This window comes from Pogona vitticeps, chromosome 1 (assembly GCF_051106095.1).
Source record: "Pogona vitticeps strain Pit_001003342236 chromosome 1, PviZW2.1, whole genome shotgun sequence".
In the NCBI taxonomy this organism is placed as follows: domain Eukaryota; kingdom Metazoa; phylum Chordata; class Lepidosauria; order Squamata; family Agamidae; genus Pogona; species Pogona vitticeps.
In genome coordinates, this window is record NC_135783.1 from 315340044 (window position 1) to 315362230 (window position 22187).

The following is a 22187-nucleotide window of genomic DNA, read 5'->3' on the forward strand; positions in this document are numbered from 1 at the left end:
TGCTGCCTGCACTTTGCCCAAAACAAAGTTTTTCTTCCATCTGCAACAAAGTCAGATCCCCATCTAATTCGATACATCTCTATTTGTACTTCATTACATAGCTCCTTGCATCACTTTCACACAACTAATACCCAAATTGTACAGGAGGCCACGCGCATGACCAAGCCATATGCCGTATACACTGTTGCTAACATAGTTTAAGAACAGGTAAACAAATCATTATGAAGTTGTGAGCACAGAAACATGTGGCTAGAACTGCATCCAGAAAAGTAGTAGATTAAGAAACTTTACTCTGAAATATGTCTTGTTAATGTAGACAACATAAGAAGCAGAGAGCTTTTCATTGATAAGCTAATACAACCATGCCCATCTCTTCATTTTATTACAGATAAATCTAAAAATGAGTCTGGTTCAATATCAGTTAAAAAATAAAGACTACAGAAACAGTGCTACAAAAGCTTTTTTTTTAGTTAAGGTAGGTGACACATTTGCATTATTTGGTCTTTCTATCTTAATAGATTTAGGACATGAAAACGTTTTGCTACTTTGATTTACTGAGCATGAAAAAAACGAAGTTTAGAGGCTTAGAATTTTGAACTTTAACATCAATGAACAATGAATAGAGTTCTCTTCTGATGCAAGTTTGCACAAAAACTCATCGTTTCGTTCATTTAGTCGTTTAGTCGTGACCGACTCTTCGTGACCCTATGGACCAGAGCACACCAGGCCCTCCTATCTTCCACTGCCTCCCGGAATTGTGTCAAATTCATGTTGGTTGCTTCGATTACACTGTCCAACCATCTCATCCTCAGTCGTCCCCTTCTCCTCTTGCCCTCACACTTTCCTAACATCAAGGTTTTTTCCAAGGAGTCTTCTCTTCTCATGAGATGGCCAAAGTACTGGAGCCTCAGCTTCAGGATCTGTCCTTCCAGTGAGCACTCAGGGTTGATTTCCTTTAGAACTGATAGGTTTGTTCTCCTCGCAGTCCAGGGGATTCTTAGGAGCCTCCTCCAGCACCAGAAAATCTCATACAGGTCAGTTATTTGATTTGTAACATAAAGGGCTTGGTGGTCACTATTTCTATTTGTGTGTTATTGAAGAAAGTGTTCTGTTTGCACTCTAAAGAAGTGGGAATGATCCATTTGCTGAAGAGAAGGTGGAGTTTATGAGTAGACTCTTAAATTGTTAGCAGCCAGATACATTCCCAGTTTATGCCTAGTTCCATTTTGCAGATAAAAGAGGACTGTGATTTTGGCTTGCAGCAGATCAGATTCTCATGCCTATGTGCTTGCTTTTGGGAAGTCTATACAAGTTCCAATAAAAGCTTGAACTAAAGTATAAAACTAGGTGGAGCCCCCCTGACATGCAGGAAACAACTCCTCTCACTTTTAAGGAAAAGGCAAAGCCCCGATGCCAACAATCTTGTCATAAACAAGATTTCAGTAACATCCTGACCTTATAATATCAAACTATTAATAACTGCACCAACTGACTTTAATAATGCTTTTTTCTGGATAAATTAAACCCTAGAACATTCTGCATCAATATTATGCTGCATTAAATGACAAGAACACATTAATCTAACTCATTCCTAAGTAAAGTATCACTGATACTATGAAAGATAACATCAAATGTGTGCAGAAATCTTTGCATTATTCTTTAATTTTCTGAAAAATCTTACTTGCATATATCTGTGGAGTCCTGTGTTCCCAGTGTATATAATGAAGAACCAATTCTATTGCAGTCATCGGCAACATCTGAAAAAGGGAAAAAACCCTTCAGACTCCATTTCTTCTTTTGTGCCTTAAGACAATAAAACCCCCAACTCTTTAAGTTAATAAGCATTTTCTGCATCCCTTCGTCCAAGTCATTAATAGAAATGCTGAAGAGCACTGGGCCCTGAATGGAGCCTTGGAGTACCCCACTTGTTATCTCTTGCCATTTTGAGAAGTACTCTCTTTGACTGTAACCAACTGTGTATCTACTTGACAGCTGTTCTATCCAGCCCAGATCTAGTTGGTTTGCTAATCAGAACATCATGCGGTACTTTGTCAAAGGCTTTGCTGAAGTCAAGATATACTATATATTCCATAAATATGAGGATATTCATACAATGGTGCCTTGACTTATGAACGATCCAATGTACGAACATTTTCACTTACAAACAGCTCCATTCGCAAAATTTTGCTTTGAATTGCAAATGGAGCTTTGATTTACGAACAAAAAAACACGGAGAAAGTGGGAAATGGACTTTGGACTGCCTGGTACTGTAATTTTAAAATGTAAAAGTTGGTTTAAAGGGTGCTTGGTTTGGTTTAAAGCTGCTTGGTTATAAAGGTATTCTGTTTAAAAGATGTTTGTTCCCTCCCTCTCGCCTTTCCTGCCCTTTTTAACCTAAGTCAGGAGGACAAGGCTCCCGGCACAACTGCTGAGTGGCCAGCCAAGCAGGGAGATGGCAGAGCTTTTTCCACCACTGGTGGAAAGAGTGGGACAATGGTAGTGCTGGGACAAGAGAGGATGGGCCAGTTCCGAGGGCCAGATTCACTTTAGGTGCAGCTGAGACAGGGATGTTTGTATTCGTTTACAAATACAAATATACCCATCTCTAGTCTACAACATTCCGCTGTCTAGCAGGGAGGTTAGTTGATCAAAAAATGAGTTATGATCACTCTGGCAAGATTTGTTCAAAGGCACAAAAATAAACATTGCATATATTTTGCAGGTCACCACCACAGAATTGTCTCTTCCCTCCATGATCTCCATTACCTTTTTACTTTCTTCTGTTTGTCTATGAGTGCCTTTTGCTTTGTCTTCATTGTCTTGAAGGATGCTAGGAAAGTTCACTAATATATAACTCTCTGCCTATATCCTTGGTCTCCCCTTTCTTTTGTCTCTTCCTCCACTAGACCTTTTCCTTACTAATACTCCCCTGTTAAACTCCTGGTCACTTACTCCTTCGGGTCCATCTCAGTTTTGTTCCTCTGCTGTGTTCTGTTAGGAGTCAGCAAACAGAAAACAGTCCCAGCTGCTATTTCATGAGACCTATACTACAGTTATTTTTATGATAGCTGAAGGACTGCAAATCATCATAATAGAAGATGCAGAACTTTATTAAGTTTCTGTTATCTAGATTCTCCACATTATCAAATATACTACTGAGGTGTTCATCCTAATATCATGAAATTTGCAGAAAAGTGCATCATCTGGTTGTTGGCGATCCCACCATTTAAAAAATCTTAATTTTTCTGTAATTTTCTAGTTTGCCAGTAAAAAAGTGCTGGTCGTGGTTGTGCAACAATTACAGGAAATAAGAGACTTATTTCTCATCTACTTAATTCCTATCTCTGCCCTTATTCTAATACTTTTAATTCTAAGACAAATGTTCCAAATTTAATGAACTCTAGAAAAACATTATCAATGTCTAACCTCCAAATTATACATTAAGCAGGCTTTTGCAAGTCTTTGCATCACTTATGCCAAAGTCCAGAATTGGATTTCTTTAAAATGGACAGCCAAAAGCTTCTGCTTGGATCAAAAAACAAACTTACTTTTGTGGGATCTTGTCATTTTATCAGACTTGATAGAGGAATCCTTGACACGATTGTGATATTCTACAAGGAATGTTCTTTCATGTTCAAAAAAGTCATCTACATCCTGAATGGCAACAGAAAAGTAAAAAACCAAATCATTTTCCAGAAATTCAGTTAATTTATTTATTTGATTTATATCCCGCCCATCTGGTATATTTAACCATTGATATCCTTGTTCCAGGCAAATTGCAATTACCTCCAATGAGCAAACAAGGAAAGTCCAGGACCCAGGGTGGATTTGATTTAAATTTTAAAAACTCAGATTTTTTAATGATTTAAATTTTTAAAAAATGATTTTTTAAAAATTAAATTGTGATTTAAATAAATTTGATTTTTTTAAATCACTGATTTTTATCCACCCTGCCAGGACTGAAAAAGCAATAACAAGGCCTTCCGTGAAGCTACCTGTATTGCACCCAAGGCCTTAAAAGTATGAGGGGTATAACAAAATACGTTGCATTCTAGACCATAATAGTACTGGGGAGCAGAATAAGAAAGTGTGCTTCAAAAGGCTACACAAAAACTAATGATCTAAAATATTTCTATGCCACTCTATGGAAGTGTATAAAAAACCAGGAGTACCAAACTGATACCCTACCTCAAGCAATAAAACCAATACTAACCAATACAAATAAGGTGTTAAAATCAGTAGGCATGCTGACAATCATGGATGACCCAGAAAGTCAGGAAAAGCACCTAGAAAGTCATCGTTAGGGTATTCCACCTAACGGATATAAGACTAGAAAAGGCTTCTCTCTAGAAGGTAAAGAGGAGGCAGACATGAGGAAAAGCTTCCAAAAATCATCTTTACTATTTGGACATATGGAATCAGTGGCCAATGAAAAGTAGGCAACAGGTTTCTCTTCATGTTTACTAGAACACAAGAGGAACAGCAGAAGCAATTAAAAACTGTAAAACTTTTAGTAAATTTAGTAAATGTTGCTTCAAATTTTGATGTAAGAACATTAGAGCACAGAAGCCACCAGATATGAAACCCACTCATCTGGAGTTGCCACTCCACCTTGCCACTGGGCAACAAAGACATTCAGTGGTGTTGTGGAAATAATTCCAGAAAAGGGATTCTCCTTGAAAACACAAATGCAAGAATAGGTGATACTTTTACAGACCACTTAAAAATAATCATACATTAAGCAAACTTTCATGGATTAAACACCAGTGGGCTTGTACCAGTGTCAGGAAGTTAAAGTCCAAAAGTTCACAGCAAGATGGATTTTGCCATGGAAGTTACTTTTACATGTGAAGTCCAAAAGTCCTTGGCAAAATGGATTTCACAAGACATGTCTTTCTTAAATGTAAATCAGGAGAGGTATAGTTGTAAGGTTACAACTGAGGGTAGCTGTGGACTGGATGTCACACCCTGGTTCTTCAAACAAAGGAGCACAGGGTTCTCTTTTAAAACAAGGAGCCTGCTTCCCAAATTGGGGAGGTTTTCATAAATCCACATGGGAATGGTCAAACTGGGGCTTCTATACAGCCCATGTGCCTTCTGTTTGCCCACCCAAATTCAAGGCTTAGAAAGGGAGATCATATGAAGAAAAGCTGGGAAGCAGAGATATGTGTCTAAGCTTGGCCTCCTACAGCTCTCTAGAAAATAAATGCAAATGCAAAAGCCAGCCTGAAATTTCTACAACCTGAAGACAAATTAGGTGTGCATTCCCTCAGGAAATCTACAGAAATCCAGCACTGACGGGAGGGGGATACCTCTGTAGCAATTCCCACTCCAGCCTTCATATTTGAGCATGTTGCAATTGCAGGGGCTGCAGATTGCAGCCCGCCTGCATATGGTGATATTTTAGAAAGTACTCTTACATGGAATATGTAAATGCAAACTATTTTGCTGGTATCCTCTCATGGTCTCACCAACAAAAGTGTAGCAGATGAACAGATGAGGTAGTAAATACATTATTTACAGTTGTGTTCAAAATTATTCAACCCCCACTGAAATTGAATGTTTTGGCCATTTTGACATTGATTTTGATCATTCGGTCATCTTGCTTACATTTACATCAAAGAGGCACTTGTAGGTCAGAGAAATATAACCTTAAGTTTATAATGAAATAACCACAAATGTCTTTTCTGTGCTCACATCATTATTAGTTTTTATTCAACCCCCAAGTGACATTCAATCTTAGTACTTAGTACAACATCCTTTTACAGTTATAACAGCTTTTAAACGTGAAGCATAGCTTGACACAAGTGTCTTGCAGCGATCTACGGGTATCTTCGCCCATTCTTCGTGGGCAAAAGCCTCCAGTTCAGTCAAATTCTTAGGCTTGCGCACTGCAACTGCTTTCTTTAAGTCCCACCAGAGGTTCTCAATCGGATTTAAGTCTGGTGACTGCGATGGCCACTCCAAAATGTTCCAGCCTTTCCTCTGCAACCATACTCTAGTGGACTTGGAGGTATGCTTGGGATCATTGTCCTGTTGAAAGGTCCAACGTCTCCCAAGCCTCAGGTGTGTGACAGACTGCATCACATTTTCATCCAATATCTCCTGGTACTGAAGAGAATTCATGGTACCTTGTACACGCTGAAGCTTCCCTGTACCTGCAGAAGCAAAACAGCCCCAAAGCATTATTGACCCTCCGCCATGCTTCACAGTAGGCAAGGTGTTCTTTTCGTCATATGCCTTGTTCTTCCTCCTCCAAACATAGCGTTGATCCATGGGCCCAAACAGTTCTGATTTTGTTTCATCAGTCCATAGAACACTATCCCACAACTTTTGTGGTTTGCCCACATGACTTTTGGCATACTGCAGTCGACTCTTCTTATTCTTGGGGGTTCTGGCATGGAGACCTTCATTACGCAGTGTGCGCCTTATTGTCTGAGCTGAAACTTCTATACCCACATCTGACAAATCTTTTTTCAGTTCCTCAGCAGTCACACGGGGACTTTTCACCACTCTACGCTTTAGGTAGCACACAGCAGTCGAAGTCAGCATCTTCTTTCTTCCACGACCAGGTAGCATTTCAACAGTGCCCTTTGCCTTGAATTTGTGAATGATGCTTCCTATGGTGTCTCTTGGTATGTTTAACTTCTTTGCAATCTTCTTATAGCCATTGCCCTTCCTGTGAAGACAAATCACCTCTTCTCTTGTCTTCCTGGACCATTCTCTTGACTTCACCATGTTTGTAACCACACCAGTAAATGTCTAGAAGGAGCTGAGTATCACAGTCATTTTAAAGCTGCCTAATTGGTGCTTATTATGCTTGATTGGTGCTCGGTGACATCCACAGGTGTTTTCAATACCTGATCGAAAACACCTGAATGAACCTCTCTTCTTCAGAGTGGTAGTCTTTAAGGGGTTGAATAATTGTGGCAATGAAGAAACCACAAAAGAAACATTTACTACTGTATTACATAAACAATTGATGTTATTTTAGTTGCATTTGGTTCTTTAAAACGTCCTTGTAGGATTTCATTCTGAATACAATTCCAAATGTACACTATAGTCCCTAAACCCCTTTACAGCATTGGGGGTTGAATAATTTTGAACACAACTGTAAAATAGCTTAATAATCACCTTTACTCCTGAAACAATGACACCATCTGCAGACTTAACCATATTTTTAAAGAAGTCTTCAAGTTTTTCTTTCTTATTTTTTCCACGGACACTCAACTGAAATACAAAAACACACAATTTCAGATTATTTTCTTTACAGTCAGAAACATCTAATTCTATTTTATCAACCCAGATGCCAGAAGCCATAACTAAAAACCTACCTACCTACAACATCAGTTACATTTCTAACTGTTTATTTATTGTAAGAAGAGATCTGCGTTACTTAACTACAAGCCATCACAGCCCAAAGCTCCTAAATTTTGATACCAAACACTGGATTTTCATACATGTTTCTTCAGTATTTTCCCATCTATTGTAATACTGTATTATGTTGGATCAGCTTTATGTTTTTATGTTATAGTAGAGCCTGAACTATCTCTGGAGGCAAAAAGGACTCAACTGAGACTGTCATACTTTAGGCACACTATGAGAACACAAGATTTTATAGAGATGACAATAATGCTGGAAAAAGTTGAAGACAGCAGGAAAAGAAGACCAATTACGAGATAGACTGTCTCCTTAAAGGAAGCATATACAGTGGTGCCCCGCAAGACGATTACCTTGCAGGACGAAAAACTCGCTGGACGATTGGGTCCGGCGAGGGTTTTGGTGCCTCACAAGATGATGAAAGTGGTGCTTTGCTGGGGGCGGGGTGTGTGTGTGCTCTTCTCCACTCCCGCCCCCCTCCCCGCTTCACAGCTGATCGGCGCAGGGTGTCAGAGGCTTCTCCTGGCTTTCCCAGCAAGTAAACAGGCAGTGGAAATGCACCAGGGAAGCCTCTGAAGCAGCGCTATGCCAGGGTGAGGGTGGGTGGCAGGCCCACCACCCCCCGCAAAGCGCCAGTTTCAGAAGCCTCCTGGGGCTTGTTTAGCAGTGGAAAAGCACCCGGGAGGCTTCGAAAGCAGCGCTTTGCCTGCGGGGGGGGGGGAGGGCGGAGAGGGGCAGGCCTGTCCCTGACACCCCCTACCCAGCTTTCAGAGGCTTCTCCGGTGCATTTCCACTGCCTGTTTACCTGCTGGGCAAGCCTGGAGAAGCTTCTAAGACTCAGTGCCAATCAGCTGTGAGGCGGGGAGGGGCTGGAGCAGAGAAGAGCAGAAAATGGCTGCCAGCTCTGGCTCTGAGCTGTTTGGCACTCTTTTTCCTGCTGTTCTGAGGCTACCAAGGCAGTGTTAGGAGCCTGGCTCAGTCTACAAGTAAGTGATTTATTTTATTTATTTATTTTTTGTTTTGGACTTTTCCCATAAGAACGCATTAATTAAATTTCAATGCATTCCTATGGAAAACCATGCCTTGCAAGACGACATTTTCGCTGGATAGCATTAACCGTGGAACAGATTAATGTCGTCTTGGGAGGCACCACTGTACTGAAATTTATTTTTCTTTGTTGCCCAGTCCCCTATCTATCTATCCGTCCATCCATCCATCCATCCACCCACCCACCCACCGCTCCATTAGTGCAAAGCACTATTTCGGGCACTGTACATGTAAAAACCTGAACAAAAAAATCCGTAATAATCAAACATAATAACTAGCAAAAACAGACAAGGTGTTATGCGTAGATGGCACAGTAATACTTTGCAGAGATTGTTTTACAGTTCTTCACAGTCCCCTTGAGCTAACTTAAATATTTCTACTGAAGCTTGCAAACGTCTCTGGTTCACTGCTCACCTCCAACACCAAATTATTTATAAATAAGTTGAACAGCAATCATCGGTGCGTATCCTTGAAAGATACAACTCCTTACTTCTCTGCATCAGAGGAACTGCCCGTTTTCTCCTACACTTTGTCTCCTGCTCTTTAACTAGTTTCTGATCCATTAGAGTGCATTTTCTTGTTATTTCATTACTTAGTTTAGTCTTTGACAAGAGCTTTTTAAATCCAACTCAGGTGGCATCCCACAGTGCTCTTCCTTCAGCAAACAGAAAATGCTGGAATCCTGCCTATCCTACTGCAGCCTGCAAAACCTATTTCATAACACTGTGAGAAGGAAACTAAAATCTTTTGTTACATTAGCAAATACAGTGGTGCCTCGCACAACGGGCGCCTCGTAGAGTGATGAATTCGCTCTACGAGGCCGTTTTAGCGATCGCAAATGCGATCGCAAAACGGTGCCCGTATAGGCGGGAAATCGCAGAACGAAGGTCGGTAAGCTGCTCGCTTACCGACCTTCGCTTTGCGACCCGCCAATCAGCTGTTCCGCAGCTTCAAAATGGCCACCGGAACAGCCGAAAGGGGCCGGGGTGCAGCGTTTTCGCGCCCTTGGTAAGCAAGGGGAGCGCGCGAAAACGCTGCGGAAGCCCCGAAATGGCTGCGCGCAACCATTTCGGGGCTTCCGGCAGCGTTTTCGCGCGCTCCCCTTGCTTACCAAGGGCGCAAAAACGCTGCACCCCAGGCCCTTTCGGCTGTTCCAGCAGCCATTTTGGACCCGCTGGACAGCTGATGGCAGCCATTTTGGCGCCCTCGTTGTGCGAGGGGAGGGCGCGAAAATGGCTGCCGGCCCCTGGGAAACATCGCACAACGGTAAGTATTTTATGGCATTGGAACGCATTAAACGCTGTTTAATGTGTTCCAATGCCTTTTTCTGTTCCGTAGTGCGATGTTTCCCACAGCGAAGGTTAATCCGGAACGGATTAACCTCGCTGTGCGGGGCACCACTGTATATGCTTGCATAAAAGTGGATTTAGCCAAATTTCTACACATCACCCAGTTTGCAGTCTCCAAAACTAAGTCTGACACCAGAAGCTTGCAACAGCATGGTTTTTCTGTTACTTTATTTGTTCTTCTGTATACCTAGATTCTATCTTTACAGATGTTTTCCTCTAATGCACTGGTTTGCCCATGCAGAAATAAGTATACTGTATTTCTAAAGAAAGATGGCTTTTTGCAGTTTGTAATCAAATGTTTCATGCAAAGAAAGAATGATACTTCAGGAATAAAACATTACATATACTATTTTATGATATTCAGAATCTTTTTTACTTTGTGGATATGCACAGGTTGCTTCTGAGTGACATACCAGTACTTACATCTTGATTATATTCCAAGAACACATGAAAATTTAAATCCTTTCGCAAAATGGGATGAGCTGCTACACGACACAAGAAGACTTCATGCATGGCTACTGTCTTCTTGAAGATTGCCAAATACTCACTAGAGAAAAAGGAAAACGGAGCTATGTACTTCTATTATCTTCACATGAACAGCAAGACATTTTGGCTCAAAGATCACAAAAAAGAAGGACATTAGAGTTCAGTGCAGTGTACTGAATTGATTACCAATTATTCTATTTTTGACCTTAATATTAGATCACAATGCTGCAGTTAAAAGGCTTAACACACCTGGCAAAATTCCCTTTTCAGACAGATTCTAAACCTAACCACCCCATGTTCCTGACTCACAGCCCCCACAATTGAAATATGCCTTCCTTGCTTCTTTCGTTCTTGGCAAGACTGTATACTCCTGTTAGTATTTTATGATCGAGCCTTTCCTTCAACGTCCTGTCTCCAATGCCTATTGTTTGATGAATTTCCTGCTTTTTATTCTATTGCCTATTTTGTTCTATTTCATTTAGCTATTGCATTTATTTCTCCCGCCATTGCACATCATAGGTCCCTTCCTGTTCTCAGACCATTCAAAAATTTCAAAGCCCCCTGGTCAGCTGTTTGCTATTTCAGTTCAAATTGTCCTTAAATTTTCTGCTGTAAGGATTTCCTCATTGAGTGACTTTAATTCCAAATAACTAATGGATGACTGCTCATATAGACTTTGTACAGTAGAAATTACTATGAAATGACTAGCTAGTATTGAAGAACTGAAAGCACAGCAAACATGTACATACGCCTCTAGCTCTTGCTTCATCTTGGTGAATTCCTCTTTAGTCATTGATCCTTCTCCTTCACCAAGCTTTTGCAATTTCTCTCTTGAGGCATCAAAATCAGGCCTGGGTGGTGCTGGTGGAATCTGGAGCGTGAGTCAATCAGAGTGTAATTTTGACCTCATCCCTTTCAACTACTTTACAGTAAAGCGCTTAAGAACACAGATACACTCTTTTCTTTATGCTATATTATCTAGGGATAAATGTTACCTCATAAAAGATTCAGTTGTGCATAGTGCTCCAATGAATCATTTCATGGCACCATATTGTAAGATTCAGTGTTCCTATATTGTGGTTAAAGGGCTTTTGAATTACATCTCCCAGCGTTTAACACCCCCCAAAATCACTCACAGCTTAATGATTTTTTAAAAAACAGTTATTATTCTGGGCAAAAGGAAAATAATACTAACTGGGGTTCAGGTAACTCCAAGAAATGTCCTTTATATTTTAAAGCCTAATCACTGACTAAGATAGAATAATTACAACACAAAATGATGAATCAAACTTTTATATAAATGCCATAACTAGCTACCCTGTTTCCCTGAAAATAACCTGAAAATAAGCCCTAGTATGATGTTTTAGGATGCTCGTAATATAGGCCCTACCCCAAAAATAAGCCCTCGTTAAGTGAAAGCCCGCCCTCCACCACTGTGCAGCAACCAGAAGATGACATGACTGTATTTGAATAAACGTAGATTGTAGTACATGAAAAAAATAAAACATCCCATGAAAATAAGCCCTCCTGCTTTTTTGGAGCAAAAATTAATACAAGACCCTGTCTTATTTTCGGGAAACACTGTAATATTTGAAGTAACCAACATACAGTATTTTTCTACAAGTAAAGTAGAAATGGAATGTGCTATATTGTATCAAACAAAGATGATTTTTTTACCGTGTAGCACCATAATACTGGTCAAATTCTAGGCTAAAGATGATATTCAGCTCCTTCCATGATATAAGCCAAATATCAGGAGAGAAGATACTAACAATGCCACAATGGCATTGTTTTTGGAAAGGAATTTTCTTAAGCAAGAATTTTTGAGGAAAGATGAAGCCATCAACATTCCATTAAAACTTTCAATAGTACATAAGAGATATGAGAAACAAGATTTGGTGAATCCAGCAACATATGATCCAAATATTATTTATACAGTGGTGCCTTGCTTAACGATGTTAATTGGTTCCAAAAAAAACATCGCTATGGGAAAACATCGCTAAGCGAAACACCATTTCCCATAGGAATGCATTGAAAGCTGGTTAATGTGTTCCAATGGGAACGGATTACCGTCCTTAAGCGTAAATCGCCATAGGAAACATCGCTAAGTGAAACAATGTTTCCCCCATTGGAATGCATTGAAGCCTATTCAATGCATTTCAATGGCTTTGTCCGTACAATGCATTGCAATTGGGGGGGGAAACAAAATTCACCAAAAATTAACGAAGACTCAGAACAAAGCCAAATTAAGTTTGCAAAGGTTTCACAAGGCGCACTAACGATTCCAAGCATTTAAAACAGGTTTCAAACATGTTAAGACACTTTTAAATGAGCGAAAACGGACATCGCAAAGCCATTGAAATGCATTGAGTAGGCTTCAATGCATTTTAATTGCTCTGCGATGTCCGTTTTCGCTCATTTAAAAGTGTCTTAACATGTTTGAAACCTGTTTTAAATGCTTGGAATCGTTAGTGCACCTTGTAAAACATTTGCAAACTTAATTTGGCTTTGTTCTGAGTCTTCATTAATTTTTGGTGAATTTCCCCCCCCCCCATTGGAATGCACTGAAATTGCCCATAGAGAACATCGTTAAACAATGCGGAATATTCCTCAAAAAAACCCATCGCTAAGCGAATACATCGTTAAACTAAGCAATCGCTAAGCGAGGCACCACTGTACTATACACCTGTAGCTTTGCTGGGACTCACATACAGATTAGAAATTGGAGAAACTCATAAAGAAATTCCCTCTGCATTTTTAGTAAGGCATCCTCCCTGAGACAGGATTAAGGGTCTCTCATCCAACTGCAATACTGTGATTGCTGGCTTTTGTTCCCAGCAGCAAACAAGCCAATGAGATCCATTCCTCCAGGCTTGCTTTGTAAAGCCTAGCCCTAGACAAGGCTGACAAGAATCAACAACATGTCTCTGCCCCAGGCAGTGCAAACACTGAGAACCATCTGATTGTGGGACAAATTTCCTGCCATCTAGCCACTGTTTTCTGGGTTTGCTTGTTTTTTTAAAAGAGGACTTGAATGCTACAAACATCTAGGACATTACAACAGTATCCAAAGCTAAACCAAGATGAGTAAAAAAACATATATAATGAGACCAGAAAAGAATGTAGCCAAAGAAAAACTACAGAATTCATCAGCAAGCTAAACACAGACAAGGTACATGTTCCTAATGCTATGAAAAGGAATTGTGCTGCAGCAGTGAGGTTGACGCCATTTATGTGTGGGGACAGGTCAGCTCAGAAGCAGATCTCTCCAAACTAGGCTCTGTTCAGGTACAGAACCACCAAATATGAGTCACAAAGGTCACAAATAGCATCACAAAAGATCACAACAGATGCAATTAGCATCTCCAGTAGTCACATATTTTGTCTTATAGTTAGTTTTTTTTTTTAATAAACACTTACAATGTAGCCTGCATAGTCTTCATTCTCAACAAAGGAATCATGGAGCCAGATAAATTCTTCATGTTGTCGGACAACTGAAAATTCATTTTGTTTAAAATTTGGTAAGGAACTCTGAAAAACAGAATCAAAGTATAAATAAATCACACTGAAAGTTTTCCACCTAGTTTTACTACCCAAAAAGTTTATAAATGACACAGAATATTGAAGCAAAAATGCCTTTTTTTTCTTCTTAACAAGAAAAAAATGAAGACATCTCTTTGGAGGAGGGGGAGAGGGGGGGGATTTCGTTGATATGGACTGCCAAACAACCATCCCATTTTCATATAAAGGAAATCCTTTCCTAATACAACTTAATTTTTTAAGATGTACGCTGCCCCAATCTTAAACAATTTTAAGTCTTATTCCCAATTTTAAATAGGTTGTGCTTAAAATAAAAATTTAAAGTCATTATAGATAAAGTATCTAGACACCAAGCTGGATTTACCTTTGTATGGACAGTAAATTTGACTTTGTCTCTCTCACTAAGAGCATCTGAAATGTCCACTTGCAAGGCAGCATCCGTTTGCAGATCTACAGTAACCGCTCTAAGCTAAAGAGAAACTTAGTTTTATTAAAGTCACAAAATGAGATTACCAGCTCAAATGCCAATTTTGCATATGTGCTATAATCTTAAAAATACTACAGTAACAAACACAATTATAACTCATAAGCCACCAGGGATCAACTAAATACAAGCACAGACATTTTGAAATGATTTCTTAGCTTTAGCAAGTGTATATCTAAAATGCAATCTTGTTAAAAATGCCATCTAAAGCCCCAAACTACAATTTCTTTTCTCTGTCTTCTGCTACACATGTACTGTAGCTGAAAAATGTTTTGATTAGGACAGGTGTTTAGCATTTCTTGATAACTTCAGCTCATTTTCAGCTTTTGCCTCCCTAATCTGTGATTCTTTGCTATATGTTTGTACTCTTCCTTTGTGATCATCTCATGATAGGCCTTAAGGAGAATGGCAAAATGTATTTTATTCATCTACCTGCTTTTAATCAGTTTGGTGGTGGCTGATTTAAGCAAGATGGCAAGAATATAAACTACCTGACTGTGCAGAATTTCAACAACAGAGTTGCTGATTTCCAATACATATTTCTGGATAATGTGAACTGACTTGTATGCTGTGTATTCACCTTCTTTCAATTAGATTACATTAACCTTCTACTATATTTCAGAGCACTTTACAATAACACACAGTACAATATACACACCACAGTCTCAATAACAGTGGTGGCTAAAATATTAACAGTTCAGGCACAAGCCTTCCTGTGAAGGCATTTCTCTTATTGGAACACCACAATCCTCTCCACAAGGTCATAAACTACATTTAATACAAAACTTGCTATAACATCAGGATTTTATTTCCTTCCTCCTGCAGCCATCCAGTATTGAAAACCATTCAAAAGGCTGGAGCAGGTTTTTTCAACATTGCAGAAGGGAGGGAGAATCACCTCCTCCCACTAGATACAAACTCACTTTAAGGCTAAATATTACTTAAATTGCTAGATATTTGCAGTGTTTTCTGTTATTTGCATGAGCTCTTTTTGGCTGGTTGATGAGATAAGCAAACAAACAAAGATCTGAAACAAACTGTAGAACAGGTATGTTAGTTAGTGTCATCATGTTTTTCCTTTGTAACTGCATCTCCTGCATTTGAAAAATAATCCACTAAGAGAGCACATGTTTCTTATACACATTTCTAGCGTAGAAACACACCTAGCTGTTTGAATAGATATCTTATTCATGTACTGTATACATAATTGCATTTTTATGATGAAGATTCCACCTAAGGAACTTTAAAAGAGAAATTCAATATTTAATATAATGCAGACTAGAAGTGCAATGGGACAAACAGTTTGGGCGGAAGGAGGAACAGAGTACTGTACTGTATTATCCTTCCTAGGTGCTTGACTGTACAGCAACAGTGGACAATCACAGCTCTCTGGATGTTTGTGGGAACTGCATCTCTCATCACCCCTAACCAGAAAACCCAATGGCTTCAGTTAAAAAATATGGAAAGCCATATTTGCTGATCCTATTGTAAATTATACATGCCCAGAGGACCTCATAAAAGAGAAACGGCGTTCTATTTACTGCACAGTAATCTCCCCACTGCAATATAAATATTTTTAAAGCATTTGTTTAGATGTTTGTCTCAGTAGCTCCACAGAAGAAGAAAAATCTATATACAGATTGGTGTTTTACTGCTAAATATTCGTGTTAGGTTCCTTGGTTCATTCATATCATATATGAGCAAAGTGTGGCTAGATGGTGGCAGAGTGCAACTTTCTACAATCCTCCTCACTGCTTATTCTGGCTGGGGCTTTTGGGAGTTGTAGTGTAACAACAATGGATTGCAATTTGACCACACCAATTTATATTCTTTCAAATGTCTTTGATTTTGTTAGGCCAGAATAGGATTAAGTTTTTAAATTATTTAAATATTTATACAATTCCTGAACAATGGTGCAACTCTACCCACCCAAATGTTAAACTGAAAACTATTTACTACATTTCATTCAGACACTACATCTTTGTTACATTGTTTTGTATGCCTCCTTTTTAAAAAATGCTACAATCATAATAATTATGTGGTGTCATCAATTCTGACTTATGGTGACCCTTTTTGTTGTATTTATTTTCCTTTCTAAGCTTAATTGACTAGCATATGTATATTGATTTTTATATTACTGTAATGTCTATGTGATTATTATTTATTAGTCTTTTATTTTGTTGTAAACTGCCCAGAGTGGCCTTGGTAGCCAAATGGTGGTCAGGGTTTTCTAGGTATACAGTACTCAGCAGTAGTTTAGCATTCCCTTCTTCTGGGGGCATCCTGGAACGATGCAGCTTGTCCAAGGCTACACGGGCTTGCTCTGCTCTCAAAGGGCACAGTAGGGAACTAAACTCCCAAGCTCTGGCTCTTCATCTAACTAACTGAACTATCCAGCCAGCTTTTTACCTATAATGGGGAAATCTTTAGAATATTCCCATACATGGTCTCACAGCAGTAATCTGTAACAATTTGTAAGGTCAAATATTGTAATACAAGAACTTACACACTGAACAATGTTATTGTCTTCTTTTTCCTAATCATCCTACTTTTCTGCCTCACCCTGTCTTGGCACACCCATTCTCACAAAAATTACTTGACCAGTTGACTAGATCAACCCATTTTCATTAGATAAGAATAAAATGCCTGTTTCCTAGGTAGTATATAAATACTAATATATGTGAAATATCAAATTGGACCTACACAGATAATTATCTTGTGTAGTAGAAGGCCATGGTCTTACACTACATAAATAGTTTTAACTTGCTTGCATCCATATTTGGTATTTACCTACTCAGAAAAATTAGTAGCCATAAGTTTGAAAAATCCATTTACATGAAGAAATATTATTTTAGTAATATAGTTTTATCCATTCTTTTCTGGGGAGGGATTAATGCCAAATAAAATCATCCTGCTGGCAAGCATCAGCAAAATACATTTCCTGTATTTAAATTTTCTACTTAGCAACAGTACAGGATGTAACTTGAACATGCATTATCTATCCACTGAATTAGGGCTTTAACTTCCTTTTCCCTTCAAAAGAAATGTACACTCCTTATCTACAATTCCTGCATACAGCTTTGCATCAAATGTAAAGGAACTGTGTTTCTAATCTATGTCTTTCCATAAGCACCAAGATCTATATTTTTTTATTCTAAAAGAGCTTTCATGCATAAATCAGACTTGACATTTTACAGTGTGTGGGCTTTGCTTCCAGTAAGGCAGATGTAAACCAGCCTTAAAGCCTTTTCTACCTTCCTGTTCTCATCAAATCTTTGATCATTTTGCAGCATTGCAATAAAGACATATTTTAAGAGAAGTTATTTTTGTTATGTGCAATTATCCATTGCAGTGATGCTGAGGTATCAAGAGAACAGAGTGTTGATTCTTCCTCTAAAGCCCTGCAATTATTCTCCAAAAGTCCAGAGCCATTCTAGAACAGGTTTTAGGGGTGCATGAGGGCTGCAGTGAAGGGAGAGGTTCTTCTTCACCACTGCTGCTGGAGTCTGTTCTGTCAACAGACGTCCAGAGCTAAGTTCTTCCAAAGGGTAAGTGTTAATCTGGTGGCACTAATAGCCACAGCAACTGGAATTCTAAAACAAAAGTACAGTATTCAATTCCTCTCCAATACACTGGGATGATATGGAGGAAAGCAAGCATCCCCAAAGAAGCCTAAACATGTAAAGCAGGAAACTACAGAGAGGGACTTACTTCAGGATAGAAGTTAGGATACTGACTATAGCACAAACAAGAACCCTGGAAAACTGGGTTCTCACCTGCGTGCATAGCCTACATATGAGCAGAATTTCATCTCTTCAAATAGATTACTCTCCAAATAGAGAAAGCGATGACAGAGCAGATGACTTAGCAATGACTAGTCTCTCTCAGCATATTGACAACAACTATGTACTGACTTTATAGAGCTACTAATATCACACTCAGGTTGTTGTGAGGACACAATATTACCTTTTAGAATAGTGTTTCTTGTCAGATAACAACCAAATAAGGCTAACGTAAGTTCAGACAAAGAATCTTGATCCTCAATAATACTGAAGTAATATTCAAGTAAAACCACAGATGGGTAACCTGGGGCCTAGGAGAAAATATTCTTAGGACGTTTTTTCCTGCATCATTTGGATCCCAATGCTGTCAACAGATGAATATAATAAAATACATATATCACAGCAAAGCAGAGCAAAGCATGCTGCTTTGCTATGATGTTGCATGTATTTTATTATACTTATCCATAGTGTTTAAGGCACTCTCTGGGCACTTTACAATTTAATTATGCAGTCTACCCAGCAAGCTGGCTACTAAGTTTACTAACCTCAGAAGGATAGAAGTCTGAGTGAACCTCAAGCTGGCTACCTAGGATTGATCCCAGGTCGTGAGCAGTTTTGGCTGCAGTACTGCAATTTAACCACTGCACCACAAGGCTAACAATAAATCTATAATACTGTACATCTATAACATATCATGATACAAGACTACCAATGTAACCATGAATGCTAGTTCACCAGATTAAAAAACATGCTTTATGAGGGTCAAAAGGAGTACTACAGAGCCCAAGGAACTTAGAAACTTTCATAGTATCTTATACATGTGTGACGGACAGGTCAGTAACCACTCCTGTCCATCACAATGGAACTCTGATTTATCAACCAATGGCTGAACAGAAGGGGCGGAACCAAGGAAATATAAGAGGAGAAGAGACAGTTAAAGATCAGTTAGGGATATGAGTTAGAGAGATCAGTTAGGGATATCAGCTAAGTATTTCAGTTAGGGATGTGTTAGAGATTAGAGTTAGGATTTCAGAGGTTAGAGAAAGAGCTAGATAGTTAAAGTTAGAAGTGAGAATAGTAACCAGTAAATACACAATTTGATTAAATGGCAAATAATTAAATAAAAGAAGACATTGCAATGATTGTGATTCTGAGTAAATAAATAAAGAACATCAGTAACTTTAATAAAAACTTTCAATGATTGGTTGCCTGTGTTGGAGTGAAATAATTTACACTGTGGATAAAAGAAATCCACTGGTGGCAGCGGAAGAGAGTGAAAATTAAATGTCATGCCCGAAAGGGAACCTGAGTTGTGTAGAAGAACAAACAGGGGAACTGGGAGTTTGTGACAACATGTTATTCACAGTTACTATAATTTTGGACAGAAATTATCAAGTACTGCATAGTTCAAAAATTCAGAAAGGTCGATATTGTTATTGGAAGCTTCAAGTAACAGCAGTTCTTCTTTTGAATAAGTTGCAAGGCCACTGTGCAATGTATAACACCAAAACACAAACCCTTTTCCAAATCCAAATATATACCTCTTCCCTTTTCTCCTGCATTTCTGGCAATGTGCATGCGTCTCAAGGGGATCCAGGGGGCAGAAAATTGGCACCTGAACTACTGAAGTCAACCATTCCTAATTTATTTCAACATTCAAATACTTAGGTCATATATTTAAACAACTTCTTTTCCTTTCTTTTGATAAACATTATATTCATGAGAAGCACCCTTCAATTAAGCCTGTGCCATAGATCTCAGATCATTTACTGTACCTGTTTTGGCTTACTGAAGGTGTAGTCATCTTATATAACTAATATAAACCTGAGCATTCTTATTTTATCCATTACACATATTATTACAGTGGTGCCTCGCTTAGCGAGTGCTTCGCTATGCGATGAATTCGCATAGCGAGGGGGTCCGGGCCATCGCTGGAGCATTCGCTCAGCGATGGCCCCTATGGCGATTTTTCGCTTTGCGATGATCGCTAAGCGATTCGCTTAGCGATCTTCGCAAAACGAAGCGGGGGAGAACAGCTGATCGGCGGTTCCAAAATGGCCGCCGGAAGGTCCGCGCCGCATTTTCGCGCCCTGCCCTCGCTTACCGAGGGCGCGAAAATGGCGGCGCTATGGGACAACATCGCTTAACGGTGAGTTTTCAAGCCATAGGAACGCATTGAACGAAGTTCAATGCGTTTCTATGGCTTTTTTAGTCCTGTTTAGCGATGTTTTCGCATAGCGAAGGTTAATCCGGAACGGATTAACCTCGCTATGCGAGGCACCACTGTATTACTATTACTATTACTATTACTATTATTATTAGTTACTGCCCCTCTACTTTACACTCCAAGGAGTTCACAGCAGAGGTGTATGTAGTCTGTTCTTTCTCCTCTCATTCAGAGATATTTATTCCAGCTTTGAACACAAATCTGCCTCCTGACGCAGTGCTTATCTACCTCCCATTTGAGCTATGCAACTGCACAAAGGACATACAGTGGTGCCCTGCATGATGATGATAATCCGTTCCATAGAAATCGCTGTTTAGCTAAATCATCATCATGCGAAAACCGTTTACCTATTGGAATGCATTGAAACCCATTTAATGCTGTCCAATGGGGAAAATAGTCATTGTCCAGCGAAGACTGCCCATAGGGAAAGCCATTCTGTGAGCGCCGATCAGCTGTTAAAATGGCTGTCCTGTGAAGCATGGGTCCCAAAAACACAGGGAAGCCATTTTGCAGAGCCGGCAATCAGCTGCAGAAATCATCATCTTGCGAACAAATGGTCCGCAAAGCACGGACCAAATCATCGTCCAGCAAAAATCCCCCATTGGAGTGACTGTTTTACAAATCGCTATTGTGATGGCAAAACCTGATTGTCATGCGGATTCGTTGTTTTACGAAGTCGTCTCGCAAGGTACCACTGTATCAGCACCATGTTTAATTGAAACCCTACTGACTAGTATACACATTTACATGCTTACATGTATACTAAAATCTACTGCCTACAACCAAACTCTTCAATACAACAGCATCTACTCACATTCATAAACTCATGGTTTTACAGCCATCAGTTCTTAAACTAGAGCATCTATCTGATAAGGTGAACAACAAATTGATGGAGGAAGACTGGTATCCAAAAACAAGCTATTACAAGACAGACCAAAAAAAGAGAGTGCTACAACTTAACCAATAGTCACCTTCAGTTCCTAACTGAGACTATTCACACACATCACCAATGAGCTACCATTCATTCTACAATAACACTTCCCTCTTGCATACTTTGGGTGGCAGTTACTGAAAGCCCCTCCCAACCTTAACTGACTCATAATAGGCCATAAAACACTGATTGATTGATTGACAGACAGACTGACTGACTAATTTATTTATATGCCACTTCATTAGCGTAAGTACTACTCTAAGGTGGTTTACCGATTACAACATTATAAACCCACAAGACCTTACATAACAACATACATTCACACATGGTTGTAGGGACAGGAACAAGACCTTGCTATAGGCGTAGATGCTAAGTCCCCGTATCTACTCTGGCAGCACCATTACATTTTCCAACAATGCCATTCACATTACTTGTTCCTTTATTTGTTTATTTTATAATACGATCGTGGTTTCAGAAGAGGTAGCTTTGTTTGAGTAAGTATGCTAGGCAAAGGTGAGAAAAATAAAAGACAAAAATGTTGTGACCTCTTAAAGACTGTGATATTTTAATGTGAGGTTTTCTGGATCAAATCCACTTCCTCAGACATAAGAGTGAGAGTACATGGCAATTTTTAATATATTTATACATGGCACCAAAACAGAGACAGAGTGGTTGCTTGGTCAGTAGACTTAAATTGAAAATTTTTCGAGTCAAGATGGTATTTCACACCAGGTAATTACTTCTGTTTGATATTCAGATCTTTTCCACCAAAGCTTTGTATTGTAAAAGGGTGTATGAATCCCACCATAGAATAACAATTTTGTTGTTTGTTGCTGTTAAATCATGTCCGACTCTTCATGACCCCATGGACCAGAGCATGCCAGACCCTCCTGTCTTCCACTGCCTCCCGGAGTTGGGTCAAATTCATGTTCATATTAAAATAAAACAAGTAAATTTCAAG

General features: G+C 39.2%; 1 protein-coding gene across 1 annotated transcript in view; it reads right to left on the minus strand.

Moving 5' to 3' along the window:
* SNX6 (sorting nexin 6) overlaps positions 1 to 22187 on the minus strand; it is a 38972-nt gene that overhangs the window by 6523 nt on the left and 10262 nt on the right. The window contains exons 3-9 of the mRNA XM_020812265.3: positions 14167 to 14271; positions 13683 to 13793; positions 11012 to 11133; positions 10200 to 10323; positions 7135 to 7230; positions 3549 to 3654; positions 1682 to 1757 (exon numbers count right to left, since the gene is read on the minus strand). Of these exons, the coding sequence (XP_020667924.1) occupies positions 1682 to 1757; positions 3549 to 3654; positions 7135 to 7230; positions 10200 to 10323; positions 11012 to 11133; positions 13683 to 13793; positions 14167 to 14271 (740 nt within the window). The remainder of the gene's footprint in view (positions 1 to 1681; positions 1758 to 3548; positions 3655 to 7134; positions 7231 to 10199; positions 10324 to 11011; positions 11134 to 13682; positions 13794 to 14166; positions 14272 to 22187) is intronic.